At 62.3% G+C, this 24,416-nt stretch overlaps 1 protein-coding gene and 2 long non-coding RNA genes across 4 annotated transcripts; 2 read left to right on the plus strand and 1 right to left on the minus strand.

Annotated features, from left to right (window-relative positions):
- The first annotated feature begins 3,037 nt into the window (after positions 1-3,037).
- LOC113622450 (uncharacterized) lies at positions 3,038-4,403 on the plus strand. The gene is made up of 2 exons (XR_003433516.1): positions 3,038-3,571; positions 3,877-4,403. It is a non-coding gene; the product is annotated as an uncharacterized LOC113622450 (long non-coding RNA).
- A 14,410-nt stretch (positions 4,404-18,813) lies between these two features.
- On the minus strand, positions 18,814-23,411 carry LOC113622295 (uncharacterized). The gene is made up of 3 exons (XR_003433476.1): positions 23,309-23,411; positions 20,087-23,196; positions 18,814-19,061 (listed from the first exon to the last, which is right to left on the minus strand). It is a non-coding gene; the product is annotated as an uncharacterized LOC113622295 (long non-coding RNA).
- Positions 22,899-24,303, plus strand: HES5 (hes family bHLH transcription factor 5). 2 transcript variants are annotated; one of them, XM_027110450.1, is made up of 3 exons: positions 22,899-22,971; positions 23,047-23,212; positions 23,330-24,303. In XM_027110450.1, the coding sequence occupies exons 1-3, from the start codon at positions 22,918-22,920 to the stop codon at positions 23,605-23,607; spliced, it is 498 nt and encodes a 165-aa protein (XP_026966251.1). In that variant the 5' UTR covers positions 22,899-22,917; the 3' UTR covers positions 23,608-24,303. The 2 variants fall into 2 exon arrangements, with proteins under 2 accessions (XP_026966251.1, XP_026966250.1); XM_027110449.1 differs by having other exon boundaries at positions 23,047-24,303.
- Positions 24,304-24,416: the final 113 nt, after the last annotated feature.

A 24,416-nucleotide genomic window follows, 5' to 3' on the forward strand; every position in this document is an offset into this window, starting at 1 on the left:
ACAGACCCTGACACAAGGCTGAGCATCTCCCCCATCCCAGTTCTACCGCAGCTGAAGGAGCCCCAACTCCAGCCCCCATCACCCGCTGTCCCCTCAAGATCCTCCCACAGCCCCAACTGTGCCCTCCAAGGGGCTGCCTCTCCCACTGTGTCACCCAACACCCCAGCCACCCTGTCAAGACACCTCCAGATGGACTCCTGGAAACCCCTGATCACATTTCCCCTCTCTTCTTGAGAGGGAGATTTCCAGGGTCTTGAGGGTGGAGAGAGATTGGGAGATGAGCCACAGTCCTGGGGGGCGGGAGGACGGGGCATCCCAAGCCCCACTCTGGAGGCTTCCCTTCCTGTCCTCCGTGTTCAGGCTAGCCTCAGCTCCCCCTGCTCTGTGGCAGCCCCAGGCTGGGCACGGGGCTGACAGGCAAAGCAGCCTGGTGCCCACCTTCCTGGGGCTCATGGTCTAGTGAGGAAGCCGAGTCTAAAAGCCAGAGTAGCTTCATGTGGTGAAGGCTCACTTATAGGCAGCAGATGCCAGGCAGGGCTCTGAAGGATGAATAGGAGCCCTGCGGGGGGGTGGGAGGGACAAGGTGAGAAAGGCGTTCTCTGAGGAAGGATGTGAGCTGAGCAATGTGGCAGGGCCCACTCCTGGTGAGGCCTGCAGCGGTGGCGACACAATGCCGGCCATGGCCCATCCTGTAGGGAGGCCGGAGCTAAGGCAAACCACCTGCCAGGAGAAAATATTCACATCACGTATGTCTTGGATCCAAAAGATATAATTCTTCCAACTCAATAAGACAAACAACCCAATTTGCAAGAGATTTGAACAGATCCTCCAAACCAGAGAAGATGCATAGACGGCACCCGCAAAGAGGCGCAACGTCATTGGTGAGCGGGGAAACCCAAACGACAACCGTCGGAGCGGCTGAGGTTAAAGTCTGACCAAGTGCTGACGAGCCTTTAGAGCCACTGGGACTCTCAACACCCCCGGTGGGAATGGAAAGTGGAACGGACGCTTCGGACAACGGACTGGCAAATCGTTACGAAGTCACATACACACCTACCATAGGACCCGGCAATTCCCCTCCTGGGTAAATAACAGAGAGAAATGAGACCACGTGTCCACACAGAACTCGTTTATAGAAGTTCAGAGCAGCTTCTCCTGGTGATAACCAAGAGCAGGAAACCACCCAGACACACAGGTGAGTGGATATGCGAAGTGTGGCATATTCATACAATGGGATACTAGTCGGTAATAAGAAAATGAATTTTGATACGCACAGCATCACGGAGGAACCTCACAGTCACGATGCTGAGTGAAGAACCAGGCCCAAAGGAGCCAGGCTGCACGACTGCATGGACGTGAAATTCGGAAGCAGGCAGATACAACCTAGAGTGACCGCCGATCAGGGATGCTTGGACCAGGGCTGGGGCCTGCCTGCAAGGGGCCGGGGTTAGTGTCAAGGGCTGCCACGGCAACGTACCTGGGGCTGGAGGGCTTAAACAATGAGAACTTATTTCTCTCGGGTCTGGAGGCTGGAAGTCTGAGATCAAGGTGTCACAGGGTTGGTCTGAGGCCTCCCTCCTTGGCTCGCCAATGGCTGCCTTCTCGCCACGTCCTCACCTGTCCTTTTCTCTGTGCACATCCCTGTGTCTCTCTTCGTACAAGGACACCAGTCTTATGGGATTAGGACTCCTGCCTTTCGAGCTCCTTTAACTGGAACCACCTCCTGAGAGCCCTGTCTCCAGATCCAGCCACCCTGGGGGTCAGCGCTTCAACACGTGAATTCAGAGCAAACAGTCTCCGAGCAGAACGCCAGTTCCCCAGCGCAGGGAACTCTCTCCCCCGCTCAGTGCTATGTCGCCAGCACCTGGCGACAAGAGGGCACTTGGAACAAATCTGCTGGACAACGGTGAGGTGGAGGAAAGCCACCCGGTGCTTTCAGCCAGCATCACTGCCCTCCTGGTGAACTGAACCATGTCACACCTGCAAGGACATGCCGACCAGGTCTGACCTCAGACTGAACTCAAACACCGTCACCGCACAAAAGTGACCAGGCTGATGCAGTGACCGCAGCTCCTTCCTTCCACACCCACAGCTCCAGCCCCGCTCCATCCACCGACGTCCTGGATGAGATGTACTGAGATGCCCCATCACGGACTTACCTGGCCCCTGACAGTGAAACCGAACAGGAGCCTTTGGGGATCCTGGGCACGGAAACCTTTCTGTGTCCCCCGTTTCTTGTTTGTAGGGAATAGACTCCAGCCTCCGTGACCTTCCCTGAGTTCCAAAGGGCAGATTTGAGCAGTTGCTAATCAGGGAAGGGAGGGGATGCAGAGACAAGGGAGGAGACCACCTGAGGCCAGATTAAAGGAGCGCAGGCCCTGCACCGCAATCCTTATCAGCAAGCCCACCCTTGAGCCATGGCTATAAAACTCCTCACCAAATCCCCCCAGGCTGGGACATAATTTTCAGGGCATGAGCCCACTGTGCCCCTTTGCCTGGCAGAGCGATAAAGCTATTCTTTTCTACTTCCCCCAAACTCTGTCTCTGCGATTTGATTCGGCACCTGTGCACAGAGGCCGAGTCGTCAGCATGGAGAGTACTCCTTGAGCCCTCCCCCCATCACCCTGCAGAGCGCCACACCCCAGATTCCTGTCTGACACCCTCACCGGGACACCCTCACTGCATCCTTGTGGGACGCGGACGTGCTCCCAGCACCTGGCTGCAGCGCTCCGGCTAGTATCCGGCTTCTTCAGGTAAAGTAGCAACAAGATGAACAGATGCTCTTCCTCTTGCCTGTGGCAATCCACCCTGGGGCAGAACTGGGGGATCAATTTGCTAAAAGATCTGGGACACCCACACACAAAAGTGTGCGCTAGCATCCACACACGTGTGTGCACGCACATCCCAGCCACAAGGACAGGGAGGCCCAGCCGAAGTCCCTCCTGCGTGCGTATGCTTCTCCACAGCCTGAAAAACGCCAGGTGTGCTTCCGGGCTGGGGGCGATGGGGGAAGTGGGGGTGGGGGGGTAGGGGACTGCCACAGACCACGTCTGCTTTCTCCTCTATCCTCTTCTGCATGGTGTGAGTGTTGGTAACCGTAAGTTTCACTTTTTACAAGAAAAAGGCTGATCAGGACACAGATTAACATTCACTTCTGGTCAAGGCCGAGTCCCCAGGCCAGCACCGGGGGGCCCCATGCTGTCCCCAGAAGGGAGCCCCGCCAGGCACTCCCTGTCCGCTGCACCCCCCCATTCCCCACTCTCCACGCTGGGCCCCCAACTCCTCAGTCCAGGACTGCGGGGTTCGGAAATGAATCGGGCCCAGCCCTTCCTGGCCACGTCCAGGGCTTGGTACACCCATGTGGCAAAGCAGCGTTAGTCACCCCATCACCAAAAGGTGGAAGACACCTGGGAATCCAGCCGCAGAAGAGCGGCACCCCTGTACAAGGGAGGTTTATTCACCCAGAAGAAGGAATGGAGCTCTGACATCTGCTGCAGGGTGGATGAACCTTGAGGACACGATGCTATGTGAAATAAGCCATCACCAAAGGACAAGTACCGACTAATTCCAGGTGTGTGAGGTGTCTGGAGTAGCCAAGCTCGCAGAGACAGCAGGTGGAAGAAGGGCCACCAGGGCCACCGGGAGAGGAGAAAGGGGGAGTGAGTGTTTAATGGGGAGAGAGTTTCTACTGAGATGGCAAAAAAGTTCTGGAGATGGATGGTGGCAATGGCTGCACGGCAATGTTTATGTCCTTAAGGCCACAGAATTGTACACTTACCGATGCCTAAGGTGGTAACTTTTATATTATGTATGTATGTTTTATCACTATCTGAAATCAATGATTCAATAGTTTTTTTGTTTTTTTTTTTCCCAAAGAAAGCAGAAGTGATCCTTGCAGGGATGGGATGTTCTATATCTCAACCCGATCAGTGCCTGTTGCTCTCATCCCTGTACTATAGTTTTGCGAGACGTTACTGACAGGGAAACCAGGTGAAAGGTGCGTGGGATCCTCCTGTGTTGTTTCTTACAATTCCCTGTGAATTATCTCCAAACAAAACGTTCAACTAAAAGAATACAAATAAAAGGGAAGCACTGTGAATTGAAGTTTGCTCTGGAGGTGCAGGAAAAGTTGGCCAACAGGTGCCCAAGCTCACCGGCCGTGGACCCTGCACCTTCGGAGATGCCACCTGGGGTGTTTCGCCAGCTTCGGTCCTCGGCCAGCAACAGGAAACGCTGCCCGCAGGAGGTGACCTGGGAGGGTTAGGCCCCTTGGGCCTGGAGTGCCTGTCCTGTCCTCCATCTTCAAGAGCTATAGTTTCCTTTTTTTTTTAATGTGAACCTTGAACATGTTTTTCCCCATAATCATGTTTGTCATCAAGAAATAAAAAAGATAGCTCACCCTGGCCTGTCGCCTTTGTTTAAACATGGTCGCAGGATGTAATTTCACAAAGAAAACCTGGGACAATGAAGGGGATGTTGGTGTTGAGGCAGGAGATAGATGGGCCCCGGGCTGAGCAGCTGGGATCTGTGCCCTGTGGACAGATACTCCGAGATAAAGAGAATCACAGAAGCAAGGAGGAGCTGAGCCCTGCCGGATAAAAGATAAAGAGACCACACAGTCCTCATTCTCGAGGTCAAGGAGACCTTCCCGACTACACATGCGCAGAAAGCCTCCTTGGGGGTCAAGAGGGAGGGGGTGCCACCCCATAGTACGTGATGTCAATCTACCCATAGGCCTCTGCGCTAGAATCCATCTTGGCTAAGAGATGAGCACGCACACAGGGGAGGACCCTGAGATAAACCAAATACGGACCCAGAGCCAGGCAAACCAAGATGACTGGCCAGAGGAAACCAGAAGAAATGCCCCACATAAGTGATTCAAACTCTACCCCAAGGGCACGACTCTTCCTCTGAGCCCGCCTGTCTGTGTCTATCCACACGTACCTTTTCCTCCCTTTTTCCTCCTAATAAACACTTTACTTGTTTCATTTCATTTCATTTCATTTCATTTCTACAAAGCAGACAAGCCAGGGTCTCGTCACTGGCCGCTGGCCCTCGTGGTCTAGTGGCTGGGATTCAGCACTGTCACTGCTGAGGCCCGGGAACCGAGATCCTGCTTCAAGCCTCTGCAGGCTGAGGCCGCCGGAGATCCGTGCGTGGCAACAGCCTGGTGAGAGGCTCCCCATCCCCCACTCATTCTCTCTCACCCCTTCGAGCATTTGTGGGGCAGCCCTGAGTCCCCACCCACCTGTGAAATGGACACGCTGACGCGTATCCATGGAGAGCCTGCGACACCCAGGGCCGGGCTGCTCTCCCACTCCACACTCAGTGTACGTCCCACACCTGCGTTCCTGTGTCCCATAGAAGGTCCTCCGCACAAGCCCTCGATCGACCCCCAAATAATCCATCTTGTCGGGGGGACCCCCCCCCATACTGCTGCTGAGATATCTGACAGGTGACAGATCGGATCCCTGGATTCGCCATCCAGCCACACTGACCAACTGCCCAAGTGACCCAGAAGCAGGGGGTGTGTCCACGGCCCCAGCCCTGCCCCTGGGCAAAGGCCCTGAGATAGGCTGGCGGGGAGAGGAGGGGGCATCGGCCCAGGCACGCAGTGGTCGCCCGCTGCGTGGCTGAAGGTCTCTGCCCCTGCCCCCTTAGGGAAGCTGGAGGGCCCTGAGCCAGCGCGGCCTTACCCTGAGTCCAGGCTCCGCAAGCCTCCAGAAAACCATGCTCTGTTTAGCCCACATTTATTAAGCACCTACTGCATGCCAGGGAATGGGGCAGAGGGATGGCCCATTGGGGCTGTCCCCTCCCCCAGAGGAGTGATGTGCTGGTAGACAGGGTAACTAGAATCCTGAGTGCGGACAAGGGGGCTCAGAGGTGGGCACCTTAATTGGGGTGGGAGCGGCTCACGACCCCATGATCTGGAGCTGCTCCAGGCACAGAGGCCGCAGCGGTATCCACAAGGCGGCCGCAGGCTGCTGTGGTCACCACACACCCCTGCTCGCTGACCTCCCTCTCTGGTCCCTCTCCGCGTGAGGCCGGCCTCTGCCCCCCCCCCACGGGGCGGTGCTTCCCGGAAGGTGACGCCCCTCTGGTTTTAGCGTAACCCCACGCCTTTCCCAGAACTTGCCTGAAGGCCCGCCCAGGCCGGGGCGGTCCCTGGCTGTCTGTCCCCACCCACCGTGCCCTGCACACACCCGGGGCTGGGGCAGGCTTGAGCCGAGGAGCCCTCCGCCAACGCCTCCGCCTCCGCCTCCGCCTCCGCCTCCGCCGCGGGAGAGACCTCGGCGCCCCTTCCCTTCCCGGGAGCTGCCAGGCGGCAGGGCCAGGCCGCGAGCCGCCAGGGGGCAGCAAACCCCACACCTGTGCCCCGGTCTCTCCTGGGCCGGCTTTAGCTTCCACCGCGGGCTCAGGGAGCTGGTGGGCAGGGGTCTCGGGCCACACGCCCTTTAACACTGTGACCCCACGCCCCCTCCTGTCGGGTTCAGTGCAGGACACTTCTCAGCCCTGCTGCCACGTGGGAGAAGGTGGGGAATAAACGGGGGGCGAGATTGGGGGGACCGGAAGAGGTATGCAGGGGGCGTTCCACTCCTTGCTCTGCTCCGTCATGCTGGGCGGCCACAGCAGGGGCAGGGAGGGGGCGAAGGAGGTCAGGGCGAGCCCCCACTGCTGAGGGGTACCAGCCCACCCCCGACTCCTGGTGTGTACGTGGCAGGGTCCCTGAGTCAGCAAGGTCTCGGAATGCTCTGCTGTGACAATGACGTTGCTGCCTTGGAACCCACGACTTGGGCACCAAGCGGGGCTCACACAAATGGAGGCTCCCCCCAGGAGGCCTGGGGGGGGAAGGAGCAGTGGCTGCCTCAGAGCACCCTGAGGGTCTTCTTTGTCATTAGGGGCCGGGGGAGTGGGCTGGGCATCGACCACGGTTCCAGAGAAGAGGCCAGCAGGGCAGGGGTCTAGCCCAGGATACCCCGGCACAGTGCCCCACCCAGCAGGCCCAGTTCCCTGCCCGTGCGCTGGGCGGGGGCCCTGAATCTCAGGGGTGGTGGTCAGCTTGGGGTGGGGCAGAGACCCAGGGGGAGTCTGCAGACCACAACTTTTATTCAAGCCCCATGTTATCCAGCTCTGAGACATACACGGTGTTTACCCTGCAAGCATCCGCAATGCATACGCCTGCATCCCACGGGGATCTCACGTCCCCTTGCCCCCACTGGTGTCCGGCAGGTGGCCACGCCCTTCAAGTGCACAGCATGCCCCCAGCCCACTCCCTCTCTAACGTAAAGCATCCAGCCCTTTCCTGGCCTGGAAGAAGCAGAGGTCCAACTGCAGGGCCTGGCTGGGATGACCGAGCACACCTACCCTCCCCCAGGCCCCTCCCCACTTCCCTGCCACGGACGATCTTGACCAGTTACAGCCTTTGTAACACACAAAACCCTTGTCCCCAGGACCCCTCCTTCAAGGTTAAGACCCAGGCACTGCCTGCAGCTGACGGCCCCGCCAGTGGCAGGCTGGCTGCTCAATGTCGGCCCTGGCGCAGGCAGGAAAAGGATGGGAACCACGTTCCTTTCTTCAGAAGAAGCGCTGCGCCTGGCCAGCCCGGGCCCCCTCTCCTTTGGGCCCAGGGGCCTGGCAAAGTCCCCACCAGGGCCTCACCCGGACCCTGTGGGAGGGGGCTGCGCGGGCGTGCTGCCCTGGGGCGGCGGGAGAGGGAGGTTCTTCTGCAAGTCGCTCTTCAGCTCCGCCTGAGTCTCCATCCTCGCCTGGTGATGGGACAGTTCAGGAAGGCTTCGCGGAGGCGGCGCACCATGCCTTCCCTGGATCCATCCGTGGTGCTCTCAGTGTTGGGGTGCTGCACAGAGTGAGCCCAGCTGGTGACCGCGCAGGGGGAGCGGAGACGGGCGGGGCGCCGAGCCCCCAGTTTACGTGACACCACCGACACAACCCCTTCCACCCCCCAGGCCGGGCGCGGAGCTCACCAGGAAGGGTGCCACCTCCTCCTCCGTGATGTCCCTTCCCCAGCGCAGGTGCAAACGTCTCGAGCAGGAGGGAGAGCAGAGCGGTGGTGTGGCGTCCACAGTACCCTGCCGGAACCCCCGGGGGCGCCCTGTGCTGCTGTCACACCAGAGCCTGATTGGGCTTCACTTTGGGGGTACGCCTGCCGCCGGGCACGAGGGGCTGGAGCGCCTGGCGTAGGAGGGTGGCAGGAAGGCGGTAGTGGTGGTGCCTTTATGGGACTGGGTCGGGATGGGGGGGCCCAAGGGTAATCGGGCTTCCGCACCTCCCCACTCTCGGCAGCCAATCGGAGACTGGAGCTGGACAAAGCTCGGGACACCAGAGGCCGCTGGGCTGGGTAAGGACGTGCCTCCGCCCCCAGCAGGTGGGGGCGTAGGCAGGGCGGTCGGGGACACGTGGGGCGCAAGCTGGATGCCCTGCCCCTGCGTCCAGCCCTCTAAGCCCCACAGACCGGCCCCCAGCGGTCCAGCAGCAGCCCCAGGATGCAGGGCCAGGAGCAGGGTCCTTCCCTGGGGTCTTAGCATATGGAGCAGCTCCTTCCCTGACACCAAGGACGAGCGTCCCCACTGGCCACCCTCTGGTCACTGCCTGTCCACCGGTGACACCCTTGGTCCCTCTTATGAAGCTCTCCAGTTCCTCACACCTGACCAGGAGCTCTCTCAGCCAGGGAACCTGCTGGACCTGGTCATTCTCACTGGGTGACAGAAGTGGTGCAGGGGCCGCCCAGGATGTGGGAGCAGCATGGGGACACATCCTAATCAGAGAAGGGTGCTACCAGCAGAGCCGCACCCAGGGGTCAGGGCCCCCGGACTGGGCCAGCACCTCTGCCCCTGGGAGTTCCCACCCGCCCCCTTGCTTTTGAGAAGCCAGGCTCCAGCTGCCACCTCCTCCAGGAAGCTCCCCTGGCCTCCCCCGGCCTCCCCCAGGCTGGTTCTCTTCTGATTTGCTCTGGGCACCTAATTCCTGGGGCCAGGTACCCTGCCTCTCCTCCCTGCCAACCCCACCCCCGCTTCTCCAGGACCTGCTATTTTTAAACAGCTGAACTTAGGGGGCTCTTACACCAGCCCAGGGAAGTGGCAGTGCTGTCCCGCACGTCAGATGAGGAAGCTAAGGTCAGGGAGGAGGCCTTGCCCAGCCCTCTGCCCCCACCATGTCCCCCTCCTGTCACCAGCACTGTGGGGCAGAACGGGGTTGGGGTGGGTGAGGGTTTCAAAGCAAATGGGAGGTGGGAGAAGCAAGGCAGTGTGCTAGCGAGGTGACGGCCCAGCGTGGATGGGGGGGTGGGCAGCCCGATGGCAGCGGCAGGCACAGCAGCAGGAATGTGAGGGTCCGAGAGAGAAGGCCCAGGATGAGTGACGGGGGCCCAGGAACCATGCCAGCCTCGGGCAAATGGCGGGGGTGGCGAGTGGCTGGCCCGGGTGGCCCCACGAGGCTCTCCCAAGGGCCCAGCCCAGGGACCACTGGGCCCTCGGTGGTCAGCGGGCAGGCACTGCCCCGTGGACACAGGCGCTGCTTGGGGGTGGCCAGGTAGGCTGCGGCGGAGCCTCTGCTCACCCCGCCCGCCTCCGGGCCCTGAAAGGCTGGGAGCCTTTTGTGGGAGAGCAGCTGGCGGCCCGGCCTTTATGTGGGGCTGTGGGAAAGTCCCCGGGCCAGCCTCTCACAGCCTCTCAAAGGCAGGGATTATCTTGGGGCCTGCAGGACACCCTCTCAAGGACATCCCTCCCAGCAGGGGTGGGGGCAGGGCGCCTCCCAGAGGTCCCGTCCACCAAGCCCTGGCCCTACAAGCCCCTTGGCCGGGAAGGGTCCCCTGGGTGGAAACCCTGCCCCCAGCCGTCCAGCTGCCAGGCTCAGAACCGCGTGCCACACAAGAGTGCCCCCCACCATGCCCCTCTGGGGCTCTCCCCGCCGATTGTCCAGGCCCCTGGCCCTTTGGGGGGCTGGTCAGCAGAAGGTCATGCTCGGGGCTGTGCCCGCACTGGGCTGACTCAGGGCAGACCCAGGGATGAGGTCAGGAGGCCTGGAAGGGGAGGGTGGGCACACTTATTTAGCACCTACTGCATGCAGGCTGAGCGGGACGTGCGCCTTCTCCCTGGAATTGCTTGGAATCCCGAGAGGGAGGCAGGACCTCTGTTGCTCCACAGAGCAGGGGACAGAGCAGGCCCAGCTCCCTGCTGAGGTCACCCTGTCCTGGGTGCACCTTGGCACCGTGCCTGGCCTTTTCCTGTTCCATCAGCTGGCTTCCAGGTGGCGCAGACGTAGGCGGGGATCACCCACCCAAGAAACGGAACAAAGTGGGGTGGGCGGAGGCAAAGGCTCAGGGTGACCCTGGTGTTAATACCAGAAGCGGCTGCGAGGCCACCTGAATACTCTGCTTTTGACCCCTCCCCCCATCCTCAGCACATACCCACCGTGGGCTGTTATTAGGCCCATTTTACAGATAAAGATACTGAGGTCCAGAGAACCCAGGTACTAAGTGGCAGCATCTGGATTTGAATCCTGAGCCCACAGCGCTGTCCCAAATCCGTGCTGGTTCCAGAGGCTCTCTGGCGGGCACATCCAAGGGGAGGCAATCCGAAGGGCTGGGGGCAGGGAGGCAGGTGGCCCCCTGGTCCCCTCGTCCTGCCTCCTGCCGTCATGCTGTCATGCCTAGCGATGCCAGGCCTGGCGTGCACAGGACACCCGGGGGCTGTGGGGCAGGAAGGCGACGCTGGGCCAGATGTGTGGCCTTCCAGCCGCTGCCGCTTCCCCAACCTTCAAAGGCAACCCGGGGCCCCGCCCCACTGGGACGACTGCTCCCCAGATGGCCTCTGGGCCCACAGCTCTGCACACAAAGCCAGGCGGCCCATGTAAATGAGTTTGTCGCCGGGCACGCGCCTTTTGTGCCGGATGAATGTCCTCAGCAGGGGGGCGGGGTGTGGGAAGCCACCCGGAGCGGCCTCCCGCCCGAATTCTCTCGCAAGACTGGGGGCGGGCAGGGCTCTGGGGCGGCTGCTGGTGGAGGGGGAGCCCCAGAGCCAAGACCCGGTGGCACAGCGGCGGGCAGCCCGCACCCCCCCTCCCCCCGTGCCCCATACTCCTGGGCCTTCTCAAGTGGCATCAGACAAACAGGGCTCCGTGAGGCCAGCGAGACCACTGGAGTTCTCTGCGCAAACAGAGGACCAGAGGCCCTTGGGGGACTGACAGTGGCAGTCCTCACTCTCCCATGGGAGTGGGCTCCAGGGTAGGAGGCAGCTGCCCCATGGGGCCCAGGGCCTACTGGGCGGGCCCAGGGGGTGACCTTCTGGACGCCTCTGGCTGAGACCAGGCTCCATCTGAGTCCTGGAGGGCAGGGGCAGGAGACAGGATGAGGCCACTGCCAACTCAGGGACAAGCAGAGAAGGGAGGGCCAGATTCCAGAGCCCTCACCTCTACCCAGTACCCCCGGGCCCTACACCTCAGGGACAAGCAGAGAAGGGAGGGCTAGATTCCGGAGCCCTCACCTCTACCCAGTACCCCCGGCCCTACCCCACGCCAGGCTCTGGACACTCTGCCTGGCACAGAGCAGCTACTTCAAGGGGGTCATCACTGCCCAGCTGGGGGTGGGCCACCTTGCTCCGGCCTCCTCCCCTCGGCTTTCAGCCAGCTGCGAGCCCAGGGCTGGTCTGGCCACACTTGCCTTCATCTGTGGACCATGTCCCCTGCCCCACTGAGTGGGTCCAAGGAGACCCCCAGCCCAGTGGCTGTAGGAGCATCAGATGTGCCCTGGGCCACTGCTGAGCCTCACCGAGGGGTCCCCACAATGGGCTGGAAGCCCAGAGCCCCTGACAGCTGGCTCTGACTGCCAGTCTAATGCGGGGTCTGCAGGAGGTGGGAGCCCCAGCAGGTACCCACAGGGAATGCTGATGAAGTTGTTGTTTGGCGTCAGGGCAGCGGTCCTGTGGGGGGTTGGGGAGGAGCTGGGGCATCCAGGGATCAGGGAGCAATGACCATGAAGGGCATGGAGCCTGAGTCCCACAACTGTGATCCCTCAGGTCCCCATAATACCTGGGAGCCGAGGGTCCCAGCTGGGATGGTACCTGCAGGGCTGGGGTTCTTCTCTCCTTTCAGCCGTCATAGGATGGGGGGAGGCGGGCCTGGGTCAGCCCAGTGAGGCAAAGAGAAAGGACTTCCAAGCCCAGCGCCCCAGAGCTGCAGGTCCCCTTCCCACCCCAGCCCCCATAACGGATCCACCAGCAACAGGCAGCCCCCAACCCCCACGGGGCACTTTGTCCTCTCCTGCCAACCCCTAAAGCCCTCGTCCTCTGAGCCGCTGCCCTCCTGTACTTCCTGCCCCTCAAGAAAGCAGGGTACTCCCACGCCCGTGCTTGTTTTGCAAGCCCCCAGTGACCTGACCAGGAGGCAGGGGAGCTCCCTAAAGTTCAGCCAGGCCAACGCAACCATCAGTGGGGAAAATGAGGCCCAGGGCAGGCTGCCTGGTCTCCAGCAGGCCCACAGCGGGACTGCTGGTGGAGGAAAGGAGTGGACGAGTCAGTCTAGGGCCCCCGATGAGAAAGCGGGGGCAGCTGGTGAAGGTGACCTTAGCCAGGGACGGGGAGCTTGATGATTTTAGGACAAAACGGATCTTCCCCAGGTGTGCAAGAGCACACACGCTCGGGGAAGTGGGGAGGCATGGACCCACCCAGTGGGTGTGCAGGGGAAGATTCCCCCCAGGCCGTGGAGGAAGCACAAGGAGGGGCCTGGGGGCTGCGTGACCACCTTGGTGCTTTCTCCGGGGAGGGGGAGCTGCCCCATCTGCCCTAACCCGGGGTCCAGTCTGGCCTCAGCCACCACCTGTACAATGTGCAGGAAGACCCTCAGCCTCAGCAAGGCAGCCACCCCTGAGTGGGGCTCCCACACCAGCCCCAGCAGCAAGAGGGATGGGCGGGGCAACCCCCCTCCCGCCCCCCGCCCCCCGTGGGTGGTAAGGACAGCAGTTACCACAGCGACAGCGTGGTGGGCGCCATTCCACCCTGCAGGTGGGGCAAGCCTGCCCCACAGTAAACACGTTAGGGTTTAGGTGACTGTGTTTCACGCACTCGACTCTGCCTCGCATCAGGAAAGCAACACTCCTCATAGTAAAGGAATGGCCTGTCTGTGTTCCAGTAAAATGTTATTTCTGTGTGCTGAAATTTGAATTCCATCTCATTTTCACTTGCCTCAAAATATTTTTCTCCTTTGGATGTTTTTTTAAGGATTTAAAAATGTAACAGAGTCCTTCTTGGAAGGCACAAAAATGGTGACGGGCCTGATGCTTCCCGGCCCTAAAATGGTTTGATCCTCCGAAACCCAGCAGGTGTGCGCAGGCATCGTCCTCGTTTTACAGGTAAGAAAACCGAGGCACCGGTAGGGTACATGGCCTACCCGAGTCATCCGGTGCCGAGACACCCCGGGAGGGGCCTCCGGGACTCCTCCCGCCCCAGGCCCCGACCCGCGAGCCTTCCCCTGGGCGCCGGGCAGCCCCGCCGGGAGCTGCGACGCGCGCGCCCATCCGCGCCCCTCCCGCGGCCGGCGGGCTGTGGGTCCGCGCTGCCAGGCGGTTCCCACACTGCGCGGCGGGCGCGGAAGCGTGCCTGCCCCCCGCGGCATTAGTGCCGGGGTCTGCCTCTGAATGAATGGGGGCGGCCGCGGGGGGCGAGGGGGGGCAACTCCCAAAAGACCATCTGGCTCCGCGTTATAATAGAGCAATAAAGGGCTTGTCTGCCTTTCAGAGGTTGGGAACGAGCTGCTCTCTGACACCGCGGGGTTTTTAACCAGCTGGGGACAGCGACCCGGCCCTGCCCCGGCCTCGCGGGGAGGGGGCGGGGCGCGGCCACGTGGGCCCGCGCGGCCCCTAATCCGGAGGCGCCCGTGAGACGCGCGGCTCCCGCGCTTTCCCACCGTCCACCTCTACGCGTCCCTGTGCCCACCGCCCTGGCCCCTGCTTTACACCTGGGAGACTGAGGCCCGGGAAGTGGGGGTTTGAACGACCCTGGGGTCTATGCCCATGTCTGCCAAGTCTGGAGTGCAGCCCTTTTGGGAACCTGGGGCCTGGTTTGGTCCCCAAAAGCGGGGGTCCCCAAGTCTGGCCTGGAGACTTGACAGGACTGCAGAAACTGGCTAACCACCGTCCCCACCCCCCACCCCGCCTTGGAGGGCAGGGGTCCCTCAGATCTACAGACACCCTGCCCCAACCCCACAGTCAGGTCCCAGGGTAGAGCCTGACCTCGGTGAGATGAGAGAAGGGGGTGGGGGGAGCTGGGCAGCCATCCAAGGGCAGCTTCGGGGGAAGGGTCCAAGCCCCCCGAATCACAGAACCTGATTGAGTCATCAGGTTTGTGACCTGACCCCCCAGCTGGCCAGACCCGGGCCAGGCAAGCCGCAGAAATGGACACCCGCAGCCCCAGCCCAGCCCTACCTCCTGGGCACCTGCACACAAGCCTTCCTGAGCAGCCCTCCGGCTCGGAGTCCCCAGCGGCTCCCGCTGCAGAGGGAGAGGTTGCTGCGTGGGCCTGGGGCACGGAGGGCCCTGTCCCATGACTCCGCGCCCCTGACTCGGTGCACTGGCCATACTTCAGGCAAGAGCCACAGGCAGCCCACGTGATCAGCCCCAGCAGTGGGGGCTCCTTCTGGGCCGGGGCGCCCAGCAATGCCCCAGCCCCGCTTTGGCCATCCTCGGTCATCTCCAGCAACCTGGAGCCAGTCCCTCCCTCAGGTGGCCTTAGCAGGGAAAGCCCATGCTACACAGGTAAACTGAGGCCACAGAAAGCCAAGGGCAGAGCCCAGCCTCAACCTGGACACCCCCTGTGCCCATCCTGCCCAGTCCCTCCTCCCCTGAGACCCAGCTCCAGGCAGGGCAGCACTGAAATGTCGGAGGGAGGGAGACTTTCTTCAGCGAGGACGATCTGTGTCTACACAGGGGGGGCAGCACAGACCCCAGAAACTGGGAGCCAGCTGCGGAGTCGACCAACCACAGGAAGGGCTTCTTGGTCCCACTCAGCACCCGGGGTGAGGCGCCACCACGGGCCCTGGTTGGCTCCCACTGGCGACCTGGAAACCACCCCGCTTTGGATGGGGCCCAGCCTGGAAAACTCGGAGCTGGGGCAGCTGCTGCGAGACAGAGGCTGAGGGTCTGACCCCCAGGGGCGGGCCCAGGCAGGGGCTCTGGGGCCTTAGGGCGCGAGAGGAAAACTCTAGGCAGGAGCTAAGGGGGGGGTAGAGAGGAGGTGAGCGCAGAAGACAAGGCTGCCCGCCCCTGCCTCTGCCCCTGGAGCGTCCCCTCCTCTGACCCCTGGGCTAGAAGAGCTGCAGGGCCCCAGCGGCCCGGCTCACTCTGAGGCCTTGGGCCAGTCCCCTCCGCTTGCGAAGCTTCAGTTTCCTCATCTGTGCGATGCACAGGATAAAGATCATCGTTCAGTCCCAGAGCTGCTGTCCAGATACAAAGCCCCTCCTCTGGGGCTCGGCGTGCAGCAGGCGCTCAGTAAATGTCAGCTTTACGTTAGTGCCCTGTGAGCTGGGGGCAGCCCCGCCTCGAGGGCTGACTGGTATCCACCAATAGGATGATAAGATGCCCAACCCCTGACAGAGGAGATGTGGAGACAGGATGGCAGACACCCCCCCTCCCCCAATCACCCCCTGCAGCCTGCTCTCTGTCCCGGGGCTGAATGGGCTCTGCCACCAGGAACCCCCCACCCGGCAGCACCCAGACTCAGCTGCGAAGCTGTCTGCAGCCCCAGCTGCCCTGGGGAGAGGTCTGGGGGCCACCCCTCTGCAGCCCGGCTCCCCTATGGGGGCTCCAGGCCGAGGGGCAGGAGAAGGCATCTGGCCCCTGCCCCCCTTCCTCGGGGCCTCAGGTTCCCGCTGTGTGTAAGCATCCCCCCACCCACCATCACTGGACTCCAAGTCTCCCTCTTGGGTCCAGCATAACCCTGAGGAGGAGGGGCTGGTCCTGAGCACGGAGGGCCGTGCTGGAGGGAAGGCCCCTCCCCGGCCACCCTGAACCCCCAGCCCGCTTCTGGGCTCTGGGGCTGACTGACCCACCATGTGGCCCAGGACCACAGCCCACTCCCAGGTAGGGTGGTGGCAGTCCACGGCCACAGGCCTTTGGGCAGGCTATTGCACCCTCAACACCTCAGCTTCCTCGGTTTCCCCCATGAAACAGGGGTAATCCTTCCTGCCTCTGAACGTTGCTGGAGGCCTGGATGAGCCATGGTGCCGCACTGGGCAGGGCACTGACCCCTAGACAGTGCAGGAGAGGGGCTGCTGACAGACAGGGTCTTCCTCACACCCACCCGGGGCCCAGGGTCCACCTACTCCAGGAGGGATGCCCAGAGCAGCGCTCCGCCCAACTCAGGCGCCCCTCCCGTCGGGGCCTCTAATGCTGGGCAGTGGGCAGGGAGGAGAGGACGCCTGAGGTGTGTCCACGCGTTGACCCGCCAAGGAAAGCGGGCCAAGCTGAGGGGCCGGGGGGCAGTGCCAGGCCCTTTACCTCCAGAGCCCAGGCACGGGTGTGTATTCACAGGCACGCATGCAGGGGAGCCCCTTCCAGCCATTCTTGGACACTTCTGGTGCCTGCTTCTGCTCACCCCCAGGTCCGTGTCCCACCATTCTCTTTTCCTGGATAAAGCTTCCCAGAATTCCTCACCTGGGACACACCCAGGCTCCCTTCAAGGACCTCCTCGGGTATCACCTCCTCCAGGAAGCCCTCCCTTGGCAACCCTGCCTTTCCCTTCATCGCCCTACATCCAGGGCTCTTCTGAAAAACGTCAGTGTCTCAAGCCTTCCCCAAGACGCCCCCTTGTTCCCTGGGGCCCCTGTGGGAGCCTAAACGTGCCTTTTTAGAAATTATACAAACAGTAGACACTGCTTCAAGAAAATCTGGAGAAAGCAGACATAAGAAAAACTAACCAAGCTTCTGGTCCCCAAAATGTCAGCATTCGGGAGGTTCCCTCCATCTCTCTGCCAATGTCAGGTGGACACTCGGTCTTCGATGTAACTCCATGGTGGGCTAACTACACCCCCAAAGTGACCTCCTACGTGCAAGGTCTCCCCAGCCCCAAGTTCAGCCCCCGTCCACCCCCCAGGGCAGGGTCCAGGCCTCAGTCCTTTCTCAGCCCAGGTGTGCCCAGGTGTCCGCTGCCCCAGGGAAGGGAAGGGAAGAGTCCGGCAGCTGGGAGGGAGGAAAGAGCCCCCTCTCGCATCCACTTCTTTGGTCTGGTTCTAGGGGGCGCGGGGAGCTAGGGCAGAAGGGGGCTGGGGAGTGGAGGGCAGGGTTTCCTCCCACCCCCCAGAGCACCCCTCCCCCAGAGCGGCCACGCAGCCGGAGGTTCCCACACTCTGGACCCTCCGCCTGCGGGGCTCGCAGGCCGCCTGGGAGCGGCCGCCCTTTGTCCACGGTCCTGGCCACCCGCCATCTGGAGCAAGAGTCCGACTGGGGATGGAGGGATCAATGAGGCTGCTCCTGCGTGCCACGGGGGAGACGCATGCCACCCCTCCCTGCTTCACTCTCCGCGGCAGGCTCCACTCACGCCAGCGCCCCAGGCCCACAGCCCAGGCGCTGCGCCCCTTCCCCTCCCCCATCCCGTCTCCGCGGGTCCAAGTTCCAGCTCCCACCCTCACCCTCCAAGTGGCCTCAGCAACCTCTCGGTGCCTGGGGGCTCTCGGAAAAAGGAAGTAATAATACTGCCTGGTCCCCAGGCAGGTCTAGCCTGGGAAATATACCAGAGCTGTTAGCCCTGCCTAGTACATAATAATAATAATAAATGCTCAAAAACCCTCTGGTTCCTATCTGTGAAGTGGGGCAGGGACACTCCCCTCACAGGGCAGCTCTAAGAAGGCAGATTCCTGTTCCCTGCCTGGTGCCTAGTAGATTCTCAGAAACTGGGAATCTTACCCCAATCCAGCTCCCGCCCGGATCCCCAGGGAGAGACCCCAAACCCCCTCCCCACCCCCGGACAAACTCAGCAACCTATAGCCACCGCCTCTCCAGTGCTCCCAGGAGCCTGCCTGGCTGGGGGCAACTGTGAGTGGCACCCAGTCCAGCCTTGCCCCTTCACGCCTGGGGACCCGAGCCGGGCGCCTTCCTGCTGTCCTGGGTGCTCTTTCAGTGGCCACCGCAGGTGGACCGGCTGGTGATGGAGGGCTGGCCGGGGGCCCCGCTGGGAGCCACTGGAGGGCAGGAGAGGGGCACAGCGCTGAGTTTGGATGGGCCCAGGGCGAGAGCCATGGCACAGAACCACCCCAGGGGGCACCAGTTTCTGGTCTGTGTGCAGCCTGGGGTCCTTGTGGTGGCACATGGCGGTGTCACAGTGGGTTGTCACTGTCTCTTTTCTCCCAGAAGGCCAGCCTGCCCACTCCCCACACCCCAAGAAGGAAACCCTCCCGGGACCAGAAACACCCAGGTTGTGGACAGCCTGGGACTTCACAGAACCCTGTGGATGGCATGACCTGCTCCAGGGAATCTGGCCCCAGGCTGAAGCGGAGGCGGCAGAGGCCAGTGGGTACAGTAGTGTCCCTTCCACACCAGTGCAGCCTGCAGGGCACTGGGAGGTCCAGGGCAGGGTCACTTGGGGCTGGATGGGGGGTGGGTGGGAGGGAGCGTGTGGCTCTTCTCCAAGGAGTCCTCCTTTTTAAATTTTTTTTTAATTGTGGTAAAATACACATAACATAAAACAACCTTAATTATTTATAAGTGCACAGCTCAGTGACATTAAGCACAGGCACGCTGTTGTGCAAACATCACCACCATCATCTCCAGAACTTTCTCATCTTCCCAAACCGACACTCTGGCCCCATGAGACACTCACTGCCCACCCCTCCCCCAGCCCCGGCCGCCACCCTCCTCCTTTCTGTCTCTGTGAGTGTGACTCCTCCAGGGACGTCACAGAAGCAGGATCATGTAGGATGTGTCCTTTCTGGCTGGCTCATCTCGCTCAGCACAGTGTCCTCAAGGTCCATCCACGTTGGAGCAGGTGTCAGAATCACCTTCCTTTCTAACGCTGAATAACATTCTGTCATAGGGATGGACCACATTTCACTTATCCATTCACCTGTTGATGGACACATGTTGTTTTTACCTCTTGGTGATTGTGAATAATGCTTCTGTGAACATGGATATGCGAGGGTCTCTTTGAGACCCCGCTTTCAATTCTCTTGGGTACAGAGCACAGGTGGAATTGCCATGTCACATGGTAATTCTACGTTAAATTTTGGAGGAACGACCACACTGTTTACCACAGCAGCTGCACCATCCCTATGAGAAGACCTCCCTTGTCATGGGGAGCAAATGCCCCTGGAGCACCGCCCCCATCATGGTGCCCTTTGCTTTGCAGTCAGCCTGGGAGGGGTGGAATTGGGGTGTGGGTTATTTAGAAATAGGTTATGGGGCTTCCCTGGTGGCGCAGGGGTTAGGAATCCGCCTGCCAGTGCAGGGGACACGGGTTCGAGCCCTGGTCCAGGAAGATCCCATATGCCGCGGAGCAACAAAGCCCCTGCGCCACAACTACTGAGCCTGCACTCTAGAGCCCGTGAGCCACAACTACTGAAGCCCGCGAGCCACAACTACTGAGCCCGCGCGCCTAGAGCCCGTGCTCCGCAACAAGAGAAACCATCGCAATGAGAAGCCCGCACACTGCAACGAAGAGTAGCCCCCGCTTGCCGCAACTAGAGAAAGCCTGCGTGCAGCAACGAAGACCCAACACAGCCAAAGATAAATAAATAAATAATTTTTAAAAGAAAAAAGAAACGGGTTGTGGTCCTAGATCCCTGAATTCTAGCATAATCATACCCAGCTCGTGGGTTTGGCCTGGAGCTCCACATCCACAGCAGGCACCTTGCCTCAGCGGCTGTTTCTAGACACCTCACCCCACCCTAGACTTACCGAGCTCTCCAGGGTGGGGGCAGGACGAACTCTCCCCGCCCTCCCCCCAGCTGCTGGGGGCAGCCAAAACAGAGGGTCCGAGGCCCCTCCACGCTCTGGGATGCTTCCGCGCTAAGCCTGCCAGCCAGGAGAGGCCCTGGGCTCTTCCCGCCTCCTCCCTCCTCCGCAGCCCCCCCAGGCTGCTGGGCCACTCACCTCGGACGGACATGTGAGCCAGGAGCCCAGCGACTTTCCCACACTTTGGCCCCATTCACAGTGTTAAACGGCCCACAAAGGCCAGGCGTGTGCCTCGGAGGCCGCGCTGCCATCTGGCCCGCACTCGGGGAGGGATCAAGCCTTTCATCCGGCCGGGCTGAGATTTAACACCATTCATTTCATATTTCCCACAACTCAAAATTGGATCAAAGCTGCTACTGTCCAGGGGGAGGGGGGAGGGGAGGAAGGCGGGAGGAGTCAGCCTCCCATGGCCCACCCGCCACCCTCACCTCCACCCTGGCCCACTGCGGGTGGGCGTGCAGCTGGGGTGGGGTGGGGTAGGGCCTGGACCACGTCTCTGGCACGTGTCTCCCTTGGGCCGAGAGCTGGCTTGGGGGAGGTGGCCAACTGCCCCTCTGAAGCTGGCGGGGTGGGGGACAGGGGGACGGGCCCGGCCCGCGTGCTGCCCTCAGTTCCGGGCAGAGCCCTGGGGCGCCCGCTGCCCGCAGCGAGGCAGTCGAGCACACGCCCCTCGTCCCTGCATTCCCTCTTCCTTGGCCAAGCTCCTCCTTGGCGCCAGGTGCCGGGCTGGCAGGGTGTGGGCGACGGGGACACAGGCAACTAAGCCATCTTGCCCTCCCCCTGACAGTCCACCCCCAGGGAGTCCATAGGCAGGCGAGGGACCCACCAAAACGTGCTGGTTGCCCAGCGCAAGCCCCACTTTTGGTGCAAAAATGGCTCCACTGAGCGTCACCGGGTGCCCCTTGCAGCCTGTGGGATATGCCAGCCCACGCTGACAGTACCAGCCAGGGCTGTGGAGCAGAGGACAGAGCACATGTCTCCAGCACACCCATCCCAGTTTGCCTGGGTGCCCTCTGCCCTTTTGCATCAAACCTGATCGGGCCGGATATCTGTGGTAGGGGGTCCACCTGCTCGAGAGGAGTCCAGGGCTCAGGGTCACCCACCTCCCAAAGCCAGCCTGGGGCCTGTTTCCCCTTCAAGAGAGGTGCTCTGGGGGTAGAGCAGGTGCCAAGGGGTGAATGGGGCTGCCCTCCACTCCCTTCCAAAGTCACCTATAGGTTCCCCCCCGGGAGGCCCCCAGCCTAATCCGTCCCAGTGGGTGACCAGCAGGCTCTTGGGGCTGCCCTGGCCGTCCTGACACCATCCTCCTGCTTCCCGGATGGGCCCATCTCCGGGTCCCCAAAGGCTCCTTGTGCTGCGGACCTCTTGAGCAGGTCCACCAAGCAGGCCACTCATAGCTGTGAGTCACTGCCTAGACCCTCGTCAAGGCCCTGCAATTCCCAGCTGCGCTCGGACATGGCTGCCGTCCAGGGAACTGTGCTCCTGGGTTTCGACTCTGGCTCACGCACCCTGATGCCAGCCGCTGGCTCCCCGGGCTGAAGCCCTGCCTCCTCTTTGGACCTTGCTGGGTCCCGCCTTGCCCCTAGAAGGTACTCCCAGCCCCACCCCCTCCCGCAGTCCCTGCAGAACTGGATTCCTGGCTGCAGAGAATCCAAGTAAAGTGATTGTTTTGGGTGGAGGGGTGCTCCCAACAAGCCCTCCCCTAGGGACCCAGGGTGGGGTTGGTGGTCCCCCAAGCAGTGGCTGGCCCTCAGCTGGGCTGACCAAGTACCGGGATCAGCGGTTCCTCCAGGGCGTCTGAGTAGGTACAGCGTTCGTGTGGGCTCCAGGCAGGAGCCTCATGTCTGCCACCTGGCACCCCCTTCCTCAGCACTGGCAAAATGCCTAGGGACAGCAAGCCCTCCAAGTGCCCCTAAGGCAGTGCAGAGCGTAGCATGCAGCCAAGGCTTCCCCCGAGTCACGCAGGAGCAGTGACCACACACCTGTACAGAGCACGCCCGCAGCCACGCGCCCTCCCGTGCTCCGTGGACAGCCACGGTCAGACTCCCATCCAGATGGGGGTGGGGTGGGACCCTAGAGGCCACCTGCTGATTCAGAGCACCCCAGTTGCCACAGTCTGCTGAACTGCTCCAGGGAGGAGGGAGTGCAGCTCCTGGGGGGACCGCCTAGGTGCCGGGCTCCATGCTGGGCGTTTCGGGTACTCTGGCTCCCTGAAGCTACCCAGAGCCCAGCCAGGGAGGCGTGGCAGCCCATTTTCTAGCTCTGAAGTCACGTGTCCCAGGTGACAGCCTGGGGAGACTTGCCACATGTGCCAGTAGGTCTGATCCTGAGAGCCTGGGCCCCTCTTCCACCTGTGCAGAGGGAGGTGACTGTGTCTGTTCAGGAAAAGGGCGGCTTCCTCCGTCCCCCTCGCCTGTCAAGGACGGTGCCCACCCTCCTGGAAGCCGCCCGCACTTGTGCATTCTAAAGCTTCCCCTTATCTGGGCTCCCGGCCTCTACCAGCCAGCAGCGGGGAGTCGCTGGGGAGGGGGGGGTACGGGAGAGAAGAGGGGGAGGGAGGGAAGGGGAGGGGAGGGGCGCAGCTCCTTCCTGCCCCCACCCTTGTCCCCGCGGCCTGGGAAAAGGCAGCATATTGAGGCGCGGGGCTCCCAGCATCAGGCCCCGGGATGCTAATGAGGGCGAGCGCGTTCCCACAGCCCGGACATTGTGCCGCGCGGCCCACCTGCTCCTCGGGGAGCGCCCATTGTGCCCGCGCCAATTCACAGGCAATTTAGCGTGCGCTAATGGGCCGGCGCCTTTGTGCGGCCCGCGCCGCCATTGGCCGCGGAGTGTGGGAACGGCCGCGGCGCCCGGGCCCCAGGCGCCAGCCCGCCGCCCGCGCCTATATAGGGGCTGGGGCCCGCGCCAGCACGGGACGCGCCCGCTCCGCTCCCTGCTTCCTCGCCTCCTCGCCTCTCCCCGCGCCAGGCATGGCCCCCAGCACCGTGGCCGTGGAGCTGCTCAGCCCCAAAGAGAAAAACCGAGTAAGTGCGCGGCCGCGGCCCCTGCGGCCCCCGCGCTGGCGCGGCCCCGCTGACGCCCCCTCCTCCCGCCCGCAGCTGCGGAAGCCGGTGGTGGAGAAGATGCGCCGCGACCGCATCAACAGCAGCATCGAGCAGCTGAAGCTGCTGCTAGAGCAGGAGTTCGCGCGCCACCAGCCCAACTCCAAGCTGGAGAAGGCCGACATCCTGGAGATGGCCGTCAGCTACCTGAAACACAGCAAAGGTGAGCCGCCCGGCGCCCTGGAGCCCCGGCCCGCGCGACCCCCGCCCCGCCCCGCTCCCCGCCGCCCCGCGCCCCGGGCTCCCCGGCCCCGCTCACCGCCGCCCCGACTCCCCGCAGCCTTCGCCGCCGCCCCCGGCGGCCCCAAGAGCCTGCACCAGGACTACAGCGAGGGCTACTCGTGGTGCCTGCAGGAGGCCGTGCAGTTCCTGACGCTGCACGCGGCCAGCGACACGCAGATGAAGCTGCTCTACCACTTCCAGCGCCCGCCGGCCGCGCCGGCCGCGCCCGCCAAGGAGCCCAAGGCGCCTGGCTCCGCGCCCGCGCCCGCCCCGGCCAAGGCCGCCGCCGCCGCTTCTGCGCGCCAGCCCGCCTGCGGCCTCTGGCGGCCGTGGTGACCCGCGGGCGGCAGCCCTGCCCGGAGGACCGGAGGGCCAGCGCGTTCCTCTGGCAGAGGGAAGGGCCTCCCCATCGTCCGTGCCGCCCCTGGCTTGGACTGGCCCCTTCTCCGGAAGGCTCTGTCTCCAGGCTGGCGGGCCAGCAGGAGGGTCATTCTCAGAGAATGTGCGTGCAGTGTCCTTGTCATTTAGGGCCCATCTTCTGCCAAATGTCTGACCCCATGGGGTTGCTCTGTGTTTGCATTTCAGCAAGTGACTTCTGGGAAGTCCCCACTGCCGGGGTTCTATGATATTTGTAGGCGGCGGGGCTCGGCCAGCCGGCGCCCCATGCGTAGAGGGCTTTCTTCAGATCCGGTGCTGCCAGGCCAGTGGGCCTGGCGCAGGCCGTGCCGTGGGCACATTTGCCTTTTGTGAAGGCGGAACTCAAGGTGTATCCTCGTAGGAACGACAGTGTCAGCCTGGATGGGCGTGGAAGGACAGGGCAGAGCCGTGGGCGCAAAGCCCCTGGGGATGCTTTGCTGTCTGCTCGGGGCTCACACCGGGGCTGTGTGGGGCGGCTGGGGGTCTCCACCACGATCCTTAAAGGATTCCCGTGTGGGTGGGTGCGCGTGGGCACAACTCTGTACTCAGAATTTGAACTCTCAGTCACGTGGGAGCCACGGGACTGCTCTAAAGACTTCTAATAAAATCCGACGAGTTCAGCCCCCTCCACTGTCTGTCTCTTGTGCCTCACACGTGTCCTCGGTGGCCACCGGGCAGGCGGGTCTGCAGGGATGACGGGGAGTGGGGACTATCATGGTCTGCAGCCA

This window comes from Aethalodelphis obliquidens, unplaced genomic scaffold, assembly GCF_003676395.1.
Source record: "Aethalodelphis obliquidens isolate GAN/ISIS:26980383/991018 unplaced genomic scaffold, ASM367639v1 scaffold9, whole genome shotgun sequence".
NCBI classification, from domain to species: Eukaryota; Metazoa; Chordata; class Mammalia; order Artiodactyla; family Delphinidae; genus Aethalodelphis; species Aethalodelphis obliquidens.

What these genes read in the sequence shown, in the direction of transcription:
- HES5 (XM_027110449.1), top strand. Translation starts at nt 22,918, where the DNA reads ATGGCCCCCAGCACCGTGGCCGTGGAGCTGCTCAGCCCCAAAGAGAAA. An exon ending in GCCCCAAAGAGAAAAACCGA is followed by an intron (nt 22,972 to 23,046) that starts GTAAGTGCGCGG and finishes TCCCGCCCGCAG; the next exon opens with CTGCGGAAGCCGGTGGTGGA.